Source organism: Aphis gossypii, chromosome 3 (assembly GCF_020184175.1).
Source record: "Aphis gossypii isolate Hap1 chromosome 3, ASM2018417v2, whole genome shotgun sequence".
NCBI classification, from domain to species: domain Eukaryota; kingdom Metazoa; phylum Arthropoda; class Insecta; order Hemiptera; family Aphididae; genus Aphis; species Aphis gossypii.
Genome location: NC_065532.1, coordinates 43,188,171 through 43,206,862, shown reverse-complemented (window position 1 = coordinate 43,206,862; position 18,692 = coordinate 43,188,171). Strand labels below are relative to the sequence as shown.

General features: G+C 26.3%; 2 protein-coding genes and 1 long non-coding RNA gene across 3 annotated transcripts; 2 read left to right on the top strand and 1 right to left on the bottom strand.

The window, feature by feature from the left end:
- Positions 1-4,028, top strand: LOC114128862 (uncharacterized). Its single transcript, XR_003592788.2, has 2 exons — positions 1-729; positions 3,820-4,028. It is a non-coding gene; the product is annotated as an uncharacterized LOC114128862 (long non-coding RNA).
- Positions 4,029-10,238: 6,210 nt separating this feature from the next.
- Positions 10,239-13,989, bottom strand: LOC114128849 (sodium/hydrogen exchanger 8). Its single transcript, XM_027993439.2, has 7 exons — positions 12,584-13,989; positions 12,181-12,492; positions 11,353-11,495; positions 11,214-11,297; positions 10,997-11,140; positions 10,683-10,854; positions 10,239-10,613 (listed from the first exon to the last, which is right to left on the bottom strand). The coding sequence occupies exons 1-6, from the start codon at positions 13,623-13,625 to the stop codon at positions 10,714-10,716; spliced, it is 1,866 nt and encodes a 621-aa protein (XP_027849240.2). The 5' UTR covers positions 13,626-13,989; the 3' UTR covers positions 10,239-10,613; positions 10,683-10,713.
- Positions 13,990-14,130: 141 nt separating this feature from the next.
- LOC114128850 (aurora kinase C-like) lies at positions 14,131-17,075 on the top strand. The gene is made up of 2 exons (XM_027993440.2): positions 14,131-14,500; positions 15,414-17,075. Exon 2 carries the CDS (start codon positions 15,447-15,449, stop codon positions 16,374-16,376), a length of 930 nt encoding a protein of 309 aa, XP_027849241.1. The 5' UTR covers positions 14,131-14,500; positions 15,414-15,446; the 3' UTR covers positions 16,377-17,075.
- The last annotated feature ends 1,617 nt before the right edge of the window (positions 17,076-18,692 follow it).

Here is an 18,692-nt window from a genome sequence, read left to right as displayed (position 1 = left end):
CACGCACGTAAGCTGTAAGTACCTACGTGGCTATACGTTTTGCTCGTACAACTGGTATGGTTAAATATCTAGACATCTGATATATATATATATAATATATATAATATATATTAAATTATTTAAACGTGTACGAAAACGCGGAAGAAATCGCGCTCATGTGTTGAGGATATCATTTAAAACCGACCTAACCAAACCGGACCGGTCTCTTCGAGATTTTAATTCAATATAGCATTTATATTATGTATTAAACGCTTGATGTCCGTGATCTCACGTCACTCAGTGCTCTGTAGTTAGTCGTCGTCGATCGTGTGATACTGTACCAAGACGAAGGTGTCTGAACGATTTATATTTTATAATATAGTACAATATTGCAGGTGTAATTGCTATATTGTATTTGGTAATATAGTCATTATCGTATTATTTGGATTTTCCTGACGTTTTTTTTGCGTCGAACCCGTATCGTTACACAACGGGTAAACCGAAAAATTTTACGTTGTTGACGCTGACGAAGGAATAACCATATTATACAGAATGACGACCAAAGTCGATTCAGTTACACAGTTTGTCGACAGATTCCTTGGATTGGGTATGAAAATTCTGGACGTGAAAGTAATTTTCAGCGCGCTCATGGAGACTTTGTTAGCTTTGTCCAGTAGTTGTTTCCCTGCAGGAATAGAAGCGTACGATGACGACGACGAAGACGAAGTTATGCAAACTAAACAAAATAAGGTAATGAAAAAATTATAATAAGCTAATATAAACCCCGTTTACACATTCTTCCACTGTCATAGTCCGTATTAAATAGTTTGTATAGGCATATACATCATATCGTATACGCTATATTTAGAGACCAAATCTTTCATCTTCATTTTGAGATCTTGTTATTGAAAAAATATAAAATTTTTTGTATCGTTAATTAGTAAAACTTGAAAAAGAATGTAGGCAATGCAAAAATAATACGTCCTATGCACAATTTAATGATTGTCTCTGTGCGTCATTTTTGGATTGTGTGATTTTTTTAACGTGAATCATTTGGCATTCAGTAATCTCCGTTCATTATTCTGTTAACATGTAGGTATGGGAAATATAATTTTACGGTAAGTTTGAACAAATTTTTGCTTATTTTAAGGTTTCTACATTTTTTTTAATGATAAAAAATTTCATAATCTGAAATAAAATAGGTACTTTATCAAAAAATTAGCATTAAAAAAGCCCATGTTCAAATAAATATTTCAAACAAATATATATGTATATTTTATACAGGGTGTAACATAAAATTGTGAATTTTTATACATGATATTTGGTATTTTTTAACTGATTTAAAAACTAATAATGATAAAAAGAAAAACTATTAAAACCTATTATTAACAATAAGAAAATATATGTATTTATCAGTGGCGTTTTCAAGAATTTTCAATTGGGGGGGGGGGCTCTGAAAATTTACTAAAATACAAAGAAGAGGGGTTCTGCCCCCCCACACACCCCGTTATCATAATAGTTCGTGTAATTAAATATTAATTATAACAACTGTAAATGCCTATAATATAAATAGCATAAAAATAAGCGAAATATTTTGAAAATTAAATCATGTAAAGTAAATGCCAATCTAAGTAACTGTTAAGATTTTCAACTTTTCAAGTGTCGACGACTTATACTTTTTGAATAATAACAAATATTTAAAATCGTTTGAGGATAATCGTTATCGTAACGTAATTTCGTAAAATTTTAAAATTCAAAAAATCATAAAATTTTTCCTATAATGATGTTTCGAGTTTTCTCTATAGCTATTTGAAGGAAAACTTATAGAATACTTAGTGTTGAATTTTTTAACCTTAGAAATGAACACAAACAATTTTATGATTTTTCAACTACAAAATTACTTGCAAATGTTCACGATTTTGATATATTTCGTAAAATATAAAAATTGTGATCAATGATTTAATTTTTTTATCGACATTTTAAAAATTAATAGTCTTTAAATAGCTCAAAAAAATTTAAAATATTTTGAAAATTTTACTGTATATAGGTGACACTAATATAAAGATTTGGTGAAAATTTCAAGTATTTACATTGATTAATTTTTGAGGTACAACCATTTAAAAAAATCGATTTAGTTGAAAACTATTTTTGAGTTAAAATTCCCGTTTTTTCGTCACTTTTATTTGTTTTTCTCGATTTTTTTAAAAACTGTTGGAAAATGTTTACTTTTAACCTCTATAATGCCATCGGAAACCACCTTCGAAGTTAAACCAATGAAACCTTTCATCATTTCGTTCAAACTCCATGACCCCCCTGTGAGTACTCCTCTTTTATCGGTAACAATCTAAAATAATAATAAAATGATGTAAACATTTTAAATGTTTATCAATAATAGCTTTAATGGAACAAAAATATTTTTTAAATTACACCATACTAAAAACGCTATTTTAAATAATTGTTGAACATTTTCAGTATTCGGTTAGTCAGTTTTGGAATCAAAACAAAAATAAATAAATTTATTTTAACAAAAACCAGTGTTTCATAAATAAATTAACATACCTATTTCCATTATTTTTATAATTTTGCAATGTATTAAGCTTTAGCTCAGTCGATTTTCATCTTATACAGTGGTTTATCCTTGAATTCAAGTTTAACGCATACATATTCATTACAAAAACAAAGTGTATTTTACACAATGCTATTTTTTAAATATTTAGATTAGTCGGTACTGACTACTGACTCAAAGTCAACATATAATAACAATATTCTATATTCCATTATAATATTATAAGTACCTATACCATATCAATATTATATTATTTAATATGATAATTATAACACCTATTAAAAATAAATGTACCTACCTTTACCTAATATTTTCTGCAATACTTAAATCAACCTATAGATTACTAGGTACCTAAAGGTAAAATAAATTATTGTGATGGCAATGTATTAAATATAGTTATTCATAGTAATTAAGCCTTCATTATTTCTATCAGGCTGACAGTACATCTCCGTTCAGAATCGTTTTACGAAAGCAATGATTTATAAATTATAATTATTGAACATAAATTTAATACATCGATTAGGTACATGAATGTATTCAATGACGAGGTGCATTCGATACCTACAACACAGTAAAATGGTTACCTATATACTTGTTTTTCTCAAGAATTGGGAAAAATCCAATTTGTTACTAAAAACCAAACTTAAGGTTAAAAATTGAATCGTTATTTTTACTGGTACCTATAGAAGGTGATTACAGTCCCATAAAAAAAAAACACTTATCATTGTAAAACCAATATATATTCATCAGAACAGATCGTTCAAAACCTAAATCGCACATCATTATTATAAATTCAAAAAACATTAGGTACTCGCTCCGCTCAGAATCTAAAAATGATGGTATTTAATCTATTTGATTTTTTGAATACAATTTTTCGTTGATCTATGTATTTATTATTTTATATTAATAGGTATGTATTAAAAAGTATACAAATATCACAATAATCAAAAAAATTGCAAAATACAATTTTAAATTATTCTGATAATTCTTTGTTTATCATGAAACAAATTTTAACCTAAATCTAGTATTTTATAAGCATCCTGCCATCCTATAAATAATACATAAATGCTTTAAAATCCCAACCATTTTTAATAATAATTATTTTTTTTCAACAAACAGTAACTAACCATCGTTAATTCGTTAGGTTAAGTTAGGTCAATACAATCAATATACGTTGAATATTACTTAATTAACTCTATTAGTTGTATACGATATAGGTAATATATATCATCACTATATAATTTATAAAATAAATGTTGTTGTAATTGTTACAGATTAAACAAAACTGAAAATTAACTTACAAAACCGGCTGACTAGAAAAGAAAAATGAAAAACTCTTCGATTGAATGAATAAAATCGATTGTTACCTACCCGTCCTGATTTACTATTTTTATTTATCTAGTTTTATGTGTATTTAAGGAAAACTCCTTTTTACAAGTATAATATTATGACGTACTTTTAATAAAGTATTAGTTATTATAAATTTGTTTTATTTTTCATGAAAATTACCTAATGCTTTTAGAAATACTTATACCTATAAGCATTTTCTAAGGTACTTGATTTACTTTAAAAATGCTTTATTGTAAAAAATTATATTCAATGCGTTTACCCTTTACTCTAAGTTTAATGATAACAATATTATGAAGTATATATTGATTTTAAATGGTTATTATCAATGGTAATATCATTAATTACCGATATATCATACTATCATAGGTGTATCGGATATAATATAATATAATATAATAATATATACACACATATTATATGGATGCATACCTACTTCTGGGTACTAATATAGAAATTAATTTTTGGGTAGTCTCAAAAATTTGTCTAAAACACTATTGCAGTTTAGAATATTTTATGTAACGTTGCCACATGAATGATGCCTTATTTTCACCTATTATTATGAAACCAAACTTTACGAGCCACAAATCATAAAATGAGCCCAGTTTTATTGACAATGTTATATCATATGTTAAAATATAATTTAACAAACGAGTGAAAGCTTGAAACTAATACTCAAAATTTAAAAATACCGAATCTTTACCTACTATTATAATTAAGTCAAATTCAAAACAGACACCAAGGTTGAAGATATATCAATTTAAAGACCGGATTTATATGAATTTTAAATTTTAAAATATGCATGCAAACAGGCACTAAAAAAAGTCAACATATGCAAAACATGCAAAATACAATTTAAATTTTTATAATATTTTATATTTAATTTTGCAGTCATAATTATTTATTAATTTTATTAAAATTTTCATAAACAAAAAGTTAGATGTATAATATAATAAATATCCAATACAAAAATGTGAAAAATATAATTTGTTAAATTGTAATTTAATTTTCAATCATTGATATATTGTAAAAATATTTTATTAAAACTAAATAGTAGATACATTGGTGATATATACTGATATAAATAGGAAAAAAGTATGAATAATTTAATGCAGTATGTTAACTGGAAAAGTAATGTACTAACCTATTTTAGCGTCCGTTTTTTTTCTCAACAACATTTTGGATCGTTATGTGTATATTTGTACGGATTTTTGTTCAAATATGTAAAAATATGTACATTAATATTTAATCAATCAAGAATAATGATTTGTGTCCACTCATTGACTGCATGTATATGATGTTGAAAATAGCAACATGCATTTTATGCAAAATCTAGTCTTTAATTGTTATTATTTATTACTATCAACAATTTTAATTTCACAATAATTGCAGTAACAAGTGATTAAATATTTTATAATTTTTATTATTATTAAACAGGTAAATTAACATATCAAACATACGTTACATACAAACATAAAATCGTATAATTTTTGAATTCGTACAGTATATTTTGTATTATCGTAATTATTTAAATTAATATTTTTTTTTATAATATAGTTCAAAATTGTAATCAAAAACACCACAATTCTTTATGTTTAATCGTGTAAGTTATCTTTTGTATTTGTATATTTTTTGATAAACTAAAAATGTTGGTCAATCGTGTTGTAAAAAAAGTTGTGTTCAATTATGTAAAAGCCATAAATTTAAGTATAAAAATAATACAGGTTAAATACTCGTTAAAAGGTAAAATTTAAATAAAGTATTAAAAATCAAGATCGTTGTTTTTAAAAATGTTTAGTGAGCTTCCCACCCACTGTATCCGAGCTTGCATACCTTACAATAGTATTACAAAGTACTTATCAATATTTCAATTTAATTATTATAATATCTAATGTAATGTATAAGAAATACATCTGCAGTGGCCAGTGAGTAACCTCCCGAGTCTACTATAATACTACCTGATGGAAACATGTTAACTCTCTCGGCATTTGTACTACTAATTTAGTTTAATAAAAATCATAAAACAAATCTAATATACTTACATTTAAGTTTCATTAAAAAATAGTCAATCCTATAATTTTGACAAGGGAAAGTTTACAATTCTTAAAAAAACGGAGTTTATCACCACCCTGAGTAAGTACTTATACTGGCTACTAGGTAAATCCGCCTAAGTAATAGTAGACTTATATTAAAATCAAAACAGCAATAAATAATTAAACTATTATGACATAAAATTTGGCCATATCACAATACATCGTATTAAAAATATTTGTTCAAATACATAATTTCTATTTGTAGCTAAGAGCATCACATTTTTTATAAGTTCAACAAATCCACCCAAATGAACTTTTAAAATTAAAAGGGTTCTTACCCACTTCACCAACGTCTCAATTTGTCAATAAATTGGTTTTATTCCATTTTAACAATATTCCCAATTCACCGACAAGTGACAATAATATTAACGATAATTGATATGACAATGATGTTAACACCGATAATGTTAAGTTATGTAGTAATATTTTTCTTCAAATAGAAAATATAAATTAAAATAGTATTATATAACAATGGTAATTTTAGTTTAGTTAATTTCTGCCATTTTTATTATGTATTACAACTATTATAGTTCAATAATTACTTAGTTAAGTGCTTATATCATATTCAATTTTACTTAATAATAAATTAAAACAGTACTGTGACATTCGAAAATATTCAAAAAATTTTGTTTCGTGATCTACTAACTCTCTATACAAAGTAGCAAATTCGCCTTCAATTTTTCTTTTTTTCCATAAATCATGAACCCAAATCCTTTTTTGTTTGTTGTTCTTTTTCTTTTCTTCATCCAGCAGCAAGGCAAGTACAGCTAGATCTTCTAGCGATTCTGCACTTTCAGTCATACTATAATTTTTTTCGAGTACCCAAAGCAACAGTGAAACACGGTATGTAAAACTCACGTCAGTAGATAGGTTCTAACAGCACTGAACGGGCACGAACAACGGATGCGGATCGGACACGGAACGGTATTGTGTAAATCCAAAGTACTGAAACTAAACGGACGGTACGGATACGGCACGGACACGGAACGGTTATGTGTAAATAGACCTTAATGGAATGGTTAATAATTAAATCTAAAAAAAAAATACCACAATTTATTAGTGGTGAATAATATTCATAGAATTAATGAAATTAGGGACAAAACTGAATACCTAATATAAATGCACACAAAATTATATATATTTTTTATATATCTATAGGTAGTTAGTTAGTTTAACCTCTATTTTTTTTCTTATTAGTGATAACAAATGTCTTAAATAATAATATATTTAATTATACATATAAGAATATATTATATTATATTTTAATTTTAATATTGATAGTCACTTATTAGTTATTGGTAGATTGGAAGTTGACAAATTTAGTTTTGTCGAAATTAGAAGACACCAGAAAAAGCCAACAGGTAATTTATATTATTTATAATTTGTATACCTAACTCAGATTTGCTGAGAATATAAATAAATGAGTCCTTAAACGTATTTTTACTTATTCATGTTTAAAATATATCCTTCTAGATATAAAGCATATTATTATATGCCATTATAATTTAAGATTTATTTTACCATATCAAACCACAATTATTATAATATATTCTTTACATAAATAGTACAATTAAAAATGTTTATACGAACAAAGAACAATAATGAATAGGTTTATACTCGTAGTATCTGTATTATATATAATGGAAATAATTTTATAAATAAAAATCGAAAAAAATTGCAACTTATGGATTTTACATTCAAAACTCATATTTATACTTTGGGCCGTATATTCCGGTTCGATTTGATAAAATATACAATAGATAATAATTATTATATTTGATCGTGTAATATAATAATATACTAATCGAATTTATGTGTATTATCGTGTGTTTAAACTTTAAAGTACTTACTGAATATTTCCACGTTAGTCGCTAGTTTATTTTCGTCATTCAAATGTCAAGACTGCAGGTTCACATTTTTTGTTTGTAAAAATAATAAATTACATTTTAGTTATTAAAATGTTTCAAAATAAATAGCGCAACATTTATATTAAATACAATTTTTTTGGGAATTTTTTATATTATAATATATTATTATTATATTTTACAATTAATACTCAATGACATTTTAAAAATATTTAACTATTTTTTATGTACACTATAAATTTATTTATTGCGTGAAACGGTAAATGATTATTGACACAAAAAGCTTAAAATAATAATATACCATGATATAAATGAAGAATAGAATTAATGCTATTATAATAAAAGCAATGTCTTTGCAATAATTAATTATACTTTCCGTAGTAAGTAGTAGGTAAAATAAAAATACAATAAAATATACTTAATAACATTGATTAGATTGATGTACTTACTGTTCCAAACGTATATAATAATTTTTCAATACACATCTATTACAGTTACCAGCTAAGAAGTAAGAGACCAAGTGCTTTTGACACATACAATTATATAGCAGAGCATGTTTCAAACTTTTTGTAGTCGAGTATATTTTTGTATGTATACCTACCTATAATTCAAAAATCTTAAACAATAATAAATTATATCCATTCATTGGATTACAATAATCTGCAATTCCACATCTACCTCATTCTTACTATATAAATGTTCCAATTATTTTATTAGAAAATGATCATCTTTAAGTTGTGAAATATCTAAAAAATATTCTTTGATACATTAATGTACCTATAGGGGCATTTTAACATGATTTCCATTAAAATTCTATAATTTTACAACTTATTAGAACCAATCCACAAATTAGTCATAGTTCTGTAACTATTTAGTTGTTTATTGGGTTTAAATGTGCATTAATTAATAGTGAAGACTCATTAGTCATTACAAACCATGTCAATTTTAGAACATTATTTAATTTGTATGTTTATTTAAGTCTTTAGAGCTGGATAAATTCTATTTTCATTAACTGAATAATGTATCAATTATTATAATGTATAAAATTAATACATTTCCAGAGAAAATTTATATTTTAAAATTTCAAACTTGCATCAAAGTTTCAGTATTTTATAGAAAATTGTCTAGGAAAAACCAGATTATATGAAAATATTTTGTTTGATTAAATCTTATTTAGGTATATTATGTACATTTTATCATATAACTAAGAATGTGTAAATAAACTAAAAGTTTATTTATAATATTTTTTTTAATAATTGTGAGAGGTCTGAAAGATAGTAAAAAATTACATTTTAAGATTTCTGAATAATTAACTTGTAAATTTAATATTGTTATTAATATAAAATAACTTATAGTCACATCACATATCACAGATAAATTAAGTAAATTTATAATACAATTACAATACCAAAATCATTCTTTTTTATGATTATAGACACAATATTATATTAAGCTGTGAAAAATGTATTATTTTGTATTAAATTAATAATCTGAGTATAAATTAAATTGTTGTTTATCCATAGAGCCAATAAATGTAATAAGAAGTTAGAACGAACTACATTTTGACAACATATATAATTATGTCACAAGTATGATTTACATAGTAAATTTAAGCTTTTAATGGCATTAATATTCATCTTAAAATAAATAATCAAGCATGTATTTTACAACTTACTGTAATCTTCTTAAAAATTCATAATAAATACAAAATATATTATAAACCAACAAAACAAAAAAAAAAAAAAAATATAAATCATTTTATTTTTGATAATATTTATTTTATATCACAACAGAATAATATATCAATAAAATAATATATTAATATGATATATTATGAAATATTAATACATTATATTGAAATAAAACTTAAATTAAAAGGTAACGCATGAATAAAAGTACTGCCAATGTGTTTAATTTGATTTCTAATAAAATAAGGAATTTGCCTTTTGTTACTATTAACCAGAAGAAAAAGAAATTTATAAGAATAATATCTGTGAATACTAAACTGTAATAATGTATTATAGATTATAAATATCACGCATACAAGCATACATGATATAATAATAGCTGGGAAAATACTCTGAATATAATATCTATATTTTATTATTTGTAATAATAAAAAATATACATGTAATTAAAGCAAAAGCCCAGGAAGGTCTGTATGTTATATACATACATTTGTATATTAATGCAAGTTTAAGTATATATTAGAATAGATTAGAATAGTATACTTGTGTGCTTTTTAATAAGCTCATTTTATAATTTTATATATCATTATAATGTAATTATACAAAAATAATTATTAAATGGCACACACAGGCATTTTTCAAAATATATAATTATGTATTTTTTTTCAAGGCAGTTACTTTCATCATATAGACATAATTATAAATATAAGATAAACTAAATATTTAAACAAAAACAAAAAAGTACATAAATTATGACTATCTCACTTGTTTTTTTAAAATTCTACAATAAAACATTAACAGTATAAATTTGTGCAATTATATTTGTTGTTTATATTCAGACTTCAAGTGTTAAAGTACATTTCAATTACACCAAATTTTCTGAAAGTCATAATTCACAAGAATCATTACAGATATGTGAACCATTTATCAGAATAGTTTGAATAAATTCTGTTTATATTTTTTGTATACATTAAGTACATTAAATAGTAAAGTTGTTAAAATTATTGCGGTTGGCCGGTTGTATGTGGTAAACTCGATGCGGACAAGCTCTGAATGTCACTTAACAAATTATTACCTGTAAAACAAAACCGTTATATTTTGAAGTTTTGTCGGTGTATCAACGACTGCCTTTCCCCTCCATTACTTTGCCTCACAACGGGTGGTTGCTGTAATTGTCAACTCGATTGGCGACTGGATGTCTGGGGCTGTCCATTGTTCGCAGTCTTATCATCATCTGATGCAGTTGGTGATATACGAATTGCCTGATACCATTGATTAGTTAAATCTGTCATCTGTGTTTTACAATCTTTCAATTCCTAAAATAATATTTTTTTTTTAGTTTTTAAAACAATTTTATACTTTACAGATTAATATTTTAATTATAATTTAATAACTAAAATTATTTTAAACTATACATGTAATAATGAGAAATTCATAATTAGTATAATTTTAATTTACTTCTTGTGTAAAACGTCTAGTGAAGAATGGTATGAAGTATTTTATGTCCATTTTAGCAAACCCACTAATTCTTGATTGGATAAAATTAACTTCCAATTCTTCTTCAGTTAGTTCTGATAAATGCTCAGAATCAATTGCTTGCCCCTAACATAAATGTGTACAAATAATTACTAACACACATAAATTTAAATGATTAATTAGTGTTTATTCTAATTACCCATTCTTTTGTTTTACTAAGAGATATAGCTTTGTCTTTTCTTCGACGGTGAGTGCTTCTCCCAGCTTTTGATGATTGTAAAATCTGGAAAAAAACACTTAAGTGGTATTGAATATTTTTTTTAAATTAGATAAATTACCTTCATTAGTGGCATTGTTGAACCACCAAACAACAAAGTTGTGACTAATATTATGCACAATGTAGTTGTGATAATCACATGTCTTGTTTCATTACTGAATTCTAAATGTAATGACAATGCATATGAAATAGCTCCTCTTAAACCTAAAACAAGTAATAATTTAATATTAATATTAACTTAAACAGTTATCTCTATAAAAAAAAAAATTAACTTGATTAGTTAAAATTTAACGATTATTGATGAGTTTTATTTTATACTTTATATTTCATTATTTTAGCAATCAATTATGCAACCATATAAATAATAATTTGTACACTACATATACATAAAAATACACAATATCTAATTAAAGTACAATTTTTAAGAAATCTTTATACTAGATAATTTAGCAAGGCAATAGGAACTCAGCTAAGATCTAACTCTTAACAAACATTGTTAATATATTTTATTTTTTGTTAAGGTTAAAAAATAATAAGACTTATGGTCGATGCATTAATATGGAATAATAGAACACCATAGTAATATTTAATTGTTATTCAATACTCCCAATCATGTACTGACATCTTAAATGTGAAATTATTAGAGAAACTAGGTAATTAACAATATATACAATATACTAATGATTTAAATAAAAGCAACACAGCTCATGTGATATATAGGGGGAGTAACCTACATATCTGATATTACCTACAGTTATCAGAGAAAAACATATCATGTTTAAGAAGGGAAATTAATTTCTAAAACTATATGCATTGTTTTAATGAAATTGAACTATTATTTAAAGTTTACTCTAAAAAAAAAGGATCTTTATATTGATGTGAAACATACCACTAAACCACATAATAAACATCATATGTTTTGTAATTTGATGTTCTCTGAATTTATTGCACAAATAAGCCAATGGGAATATATTGCAAGCACGTCCAATTAAACACAGAATTAAACTCCAAATGACTAAAGCTGGTTCAAAGTGTAATCTGAAACTGAATAATGCTAGTCCAAGATAAGCAAATACACACGTTTCTGCTATAAATGCCAATGTTCTCATTGTCTGTTGCATTGTAATTTGTGTGACTGTTGATAAATTGAAATGAGTGTAATGTGACATAACAATTCCGTTAAATAAAATAGCCATTATTCCTAAAAAAAAAAAATTATTTTTATTATACAGGCAAGGGACACAAATAAAAAGTGAAAACATGTGAGTATAAAAAATCAGGCAATAATTTACCTGATAAATGAATGCCTTCAGCCAAGACATAAGGTGCATAAGTGAATACCAACATCATAGCAAATTCTAATGAAGGTGTTTTCCTCAAGTCTACATATTTTAATAACAGTGCACTGATTAAGGCAAATATTACTCCAATACCAGCTGAAGCAAAAAACATCAAACAAAACTGCTTAATGCCAGTCAATACAGCTTCAGAAGTACTCATAGCTGGTCCATTGGACTGTAATACTGACGTAGTCAATACAATGGCAATCGCATCATTCAATATGCTTTCTCCAAATACCAACATATTCAACACAGGATCTACATCCAACGCATGGAAAATAGCTACTGTGGCTACGGGGTCAACAGCTGAAATTAATGATCCAAATGCAAAGCTTTCAACAAAACTTAATTTGTAAGCTACCTGAGCTAGACCAAGGACATAGATACCAGCACCAATAACTAAAGCCGATATAGTGGTGCCAATAATGGCAAACACTAGAATAGAACCGATGTTTTGAAAAAAGTTTCCTTTATGTAAATTGTAACCAGATTCAAATATAATCGGTGGTAACAGGACGAGGAAAAATGCTGTTGGAGAAAATGCTTCCTCGTTGCGCCAATTTGCAATATGCTGTTCCGACATGAGATTAATAATGAGACCAATAACAGCACCGAGAAACACTATCACTACACTTTCGGGTAAATACTGAAAATGCGTGGACAACATGAGATGAATGAGCAGTATGCCTAGGGCGAGAACGCTGAGCACGAAGAAAATGGCGATTGAACTGTTGCGTTCTTCTTCGGCCGATCCTTTTTTTGGCAATACTGGCTCACCGGGCGTGACTACTGTCGATTTTTCTGTCACATTGGTTATCGTCTCATTACTCGAGACCGTCGGAACTTCGGGGGCGGCTAATGTAGTATTACTTTTAACTTCGTTGTCTGCCACAGTAGGTTGAGTGGAACTCGACGGTACTGTTCCCTTGTTATCGCCGTTAATAAGTCCCGTGCCGCAAAGCACAAGAAATAGAATGCACACCGACGCCTTCATTTCAGATCTCTAGTATTCCTCAAACGATATTTTAAAATAATATATAATACAGCAACGCGAGGGCGAGACGTTCGGAAAACGGTGCCCGATCACATATGTGAAACTATTTTGTTGCGTCTGAGAATTAAGGCGGCGATTTCGACATCGTTCACAGTCGTGTATAAATCGGTCGACCGTTCATTTCGAGCATTGCGTATTACGAATTGCGATTTACAATTTTTTGAGCGGAAAAAATAAGCGCACAGTATAATGATTGTAATGTGTAAAAACGACAATGGGCCACGATAAAATATGATAATTGTTAATTGATAATGCGTCTGACCGTATAAAAAGTAAAAACTACAACCGGGCGCAAACTGCAAAATAAAAAAATTCATTCAACAGTCCTGAACAGAATGTAACTGGTGATAAGCGGAAACGGACCAAGTGATAAATGTTAAAATCTACAGAGTCGTGGACCAACGAGGACACGGTATTTCGAAGGAGGGAGGACAAGCTATTTCATTGGCTGCAAACTCAAATCATGGTCAAACGGCTTTTTCGTTAAATCGTTTATTTATTTATTTTTTTCATTATTATTATTATTTATTCAAATATTCAACCGTCGTCCGTTTATACTTTATAGTGGTTTCACAAATCACAATTCTCATTAATCGGACTATTTGGAGACAATTTCGGACTTCCACTTTCCACAAGAGCAAGTGTGCAAGACGTTACTACTTGAGCAGTGAGCACTATCATCATTCACTAATTTTTAACCACCTACTTACTGAGTAATGAGCTACAAGCGTGCGAATAGAACGTTGTGACAAAATCAACCTAAGAATCCGAAAATTCAAAGAAAGAAACACAAAGTATCTCACAATTTGACACAGGTACGATCTCGCTAAAATAAATTATAAGTATTTAGATATGAAACTATATCGACATAGGAAATTACAATTGTAGACATTTGTAGTTGATTGAGACCCTCTTAAAACTGTATGATAATTGTTTCTGAATCTACCTAGTCCAGAAAAAAAATATTATTATTCGCGTTATTGATTTTTGTGTTTTTCTATGATTAACTCTTCGAATCAGTGAAATAAATCATTACTGATTAAAAATCTAACACACTGTCTGTATTGGTTCAATGCTACTTTACTAGTTGCTTATCCAATAGTCATATTATCGGTGGTCAATGAATGCATTTTTCCAATATTAAGTATTCAATTACATATTTGAGAATTACATGGTTTTTTGTATTTTAAAAATATACATTAAAACGTATGTATTATGAATACTATTAAAAAATAATATTACATTTTACCAAATACCAAATTATCAATAAAATTTGAGTCTATAAATTTCAATGGAAAGAAAACCTTAAAATGTTTATAATTTTTTTCTGTAAAATGACAACACCTACCTAATTAAAATGCAGTTGAACATAATAAAACAAATTATTCCAAATAAGCTAAATAATATTGTATGTTTAATGGTTTTTTTATTCTTGTATAGCTTCCAATATCTAAAATTCTAAATTATACAGGTCAATGATTACAATATTGAATATTCATTAATTAAAAACTAGAAAATTAAAATATAATAATTAATCTTAAGAGTTTAATAGGCTGAAAACTACTAAATTTTCCCTGTTTACTTTTAATCATTGTTGAACATTATTTTATGACATAGATAGTAATTGTTTGTAATCAATTTATTTTTTGACTTAAATCTATATGACTGCTTAATTATTATTTACAATATTTAGTTCTTGGATTTAACAGATTATTTTTATTATTTCAGTTTGTATTTTTGTTAATCCTCAATTATATTATAATGGCTGTGGTTGGAGTAAACCATAAAATTGAATCTCAAAATGAAGTTGTCCAACACATAGAAAAAACTATGAAAGAAATTTATTCTAAACGACCAAAAAATCATCAGTGGAAACTAAGTGATTTTGAAATTGGAACACCTCTTGGTCGTGGGAAATTTGGTCGTGTATATCTTGCTCGAGAAAAAAATACAGAATATATGGTTGCTTTAAAAATGATGTTTAAATCAGAATTAGTAAAAGATCATATGGAACATCAAGTACGACGAGAAATTGAAATTCAAACACATCTTAGTCACCCCAATATTCTAAAAATGCTGACTTATTTTTGGGACGAGAAGAAAATATATTTGATTTTAGAATTTGCCCAAGAAGGTGAATTATTTAAAGTGTTGAACTCGCAGCCACGTAAACGGTTTGATGAACCAACAGCTGCATATTATTTACGACAAGTAGCTGATGCTTTAAGGTATTGTCATTCGCAAAGTGTTATTCATAGAGATATAAAACCAGAAAATCTCCTATTGTTTAGTCATCATGTTATTAAGTTGGCAGATTTTGGATGGTCTGTCCATGCACCATCCAAATGTCGAAACACAATGTGTGGCACTATAGATTATTTACCACCAGAGATGGTCGACTCTCAAACATATAATGAATATGTTGATAATTGGTGTTTAGGAGTGCTGTGCTATGAATTCTTGTGTGGGTCACCACCATTTGAGAGCTCAGAACAGGCAGAGACTTTTAGAAAAATTCGTGCTGTGATGTATGGTTTCAAACCTCATATGAGTGAAAGCGCTAGAAATTTAATTTCAAAGCTTCTAGTTAAAGTTCCAAAATCTAGATTACCACTAACTGATGTTATTGAACACCCGTGGATTAAAACAAATAGTGAAATATTTACTAAAACTAAACTACAATTAAAATAGTTTTACTAATTATTATTCAACATTTTATTGTATTTGTTTAATAAAAAAAAAGTAATATTATTTTCAAACTTATTAATATTAATTGTACATAGAATAATGTATTGATAACATCTGTTACTATTGTAAAAATTGTATATACATATTAATTTTATTACTACTATTTTTTTTTTTATGACGTCTATTTTGATACTTTAATAGTTAATTTAATTAAATTGTCCATTAAAATTATTGAAATTTCAATAAAAGTGTAATTGTCCACTTTAATTTTTATTCTATTTCTGTTCAAAATGTTTGAATATAGTGAAACCTTGAGAACTCAAAGGAATGCCTTATCCCCTGCTTTACAATACCTCTATATTTTATATATTTTCTGTGAGTTTGACTTTTCGATAACTCAAATTTTTTTTTTGCCCCCAACCGATTTGAGTTATTGAGGTTCCACTGTACATAGTTTTTGAGATAACCTAGCAATATGGTCCCATATGTGTTGGATTAACAAGACTTACCGTATTTTTTATAATATATTGCATTATATTATGAAATATTTTGTAATATTCAAGTGTTTTAATACATTTATAACAATTTAATATTTGTTTTAACTAATTTTGTATAAATATGTATGAAAATCGTACGTTATTTGTTTTATAAAATAACATTGATTACCCAAAAAAAAAAAATAAAACATTTAAATTACTAAAATATAAACAATGATTAGTTTTTTTATTTATTATCACAAATGTGATATTTGCTGGATACGAGTATGCACTTACATCTCATCAGCGCCCTAATTATATTTTAATGATAGAAGTAATTATTTTTAAATTTAAATTCTCCTCATAAATTTCTTAAATAGGACTTTATAGTTTGTTCTTTAAATTACTTATTAATTTGCTTATACTAAATCAGTTCAAATTTTTTTTTTAAAGGGGATTTAGATAATCGCTCTACTATACATAAGGTATTGAATTTAAAAAATAAAAAGTAAATTCATACAAATTTTTCAGTATGAACCTTAAATATTAGTTTAATAAATTGGACTTCACATTATTAAATATATCAACACTTTCCAAAAAAAATGATTATTTGATTATTTATTATATTTTTGATAAAGTTTGAAAAAAAATTCTTCTTTCTTTGTTATTTCTGTATTTAAATTTTATTTAAAGCCAAAAAAAAGTTCATCACTGACTTGTTGGTTTTCAATGAATCATTTCGATTCAATATAATGTATCTCATATCTATGCTTGTGCAAACGTGGGAATACATGTTCAGTGCATTCTTGTCACTTATTCATTATTGGATTCAATTTGATGTATCCATTACAGTTACCTATTCAATGTAAGCATACCTACTCAAGCATTTACTATACAGCAGAGTGGTCTTTTAATATAGGTTATTTCATCGTATATATTTTATAGCAAAACATTGAAATTTATTAGATAACAGATTAGAATTAGAATTGCAACATTTTAGTTTATAATAATATATGTAGTGGATTATATTTTTCAAAATATTGACAAATTTTATTTATTTCAGTATTAAATAATAAATATCACCTATTAATGTTTTGTACGCAGAATGCGCGATTAAATAATAGCTAATAGAAATAATAAAAAATTGTGGCAGTTTACACTTTATTTAGACAGCTGGTTAAATAAAAGGGATGTAAATTAAAACTTTAAAATCCTGTTTAAAAATATATTTTTATTTTATAGTTGTATGTGAATTTACAGTTTCTCTTTTTCGAAAACTAATAATATAAATATTGTTTTTTTATACATACTTAACTAAAAAATACATGATAGATAATTACTACTTTAGTAGTTACTAAAATATACAGAATTATTAATTTTTCATCATTAACAGAATTCATTGCTTATTTCAGATTCATCAAGTTTAATTTTACCTTCAAATGATTACACTACTGTTTACTGAATTATAAGACGATTCAAACAAAATTAATTCTTCCTTAATATTAGGATATTCGTTATTTCACAAAAATTGTTAAAAATAAATTCATTAGTCCCATCAATTTTGTTGTTACAACCATGAATCTATTTGCATCAAAAAATGTAAATGCATAATTTTTTAAAAATCTTATTTGTCAAATATTGTACAAAAGATATGCATTATAATATATAATTTTATAGTATAGAGTCAAACAACTTAATTATTTTGATTATTTGTCTGGCTTTCATTTTCAAATAATAGGTACTCTTTCAATGTTAACGTTTGTCAATACTCAATTATTAAGTTTTTGTTATCTATTACTTAAGCAAAATCTTTAATTTGTTCTTGAATTTCATTGAAATCATC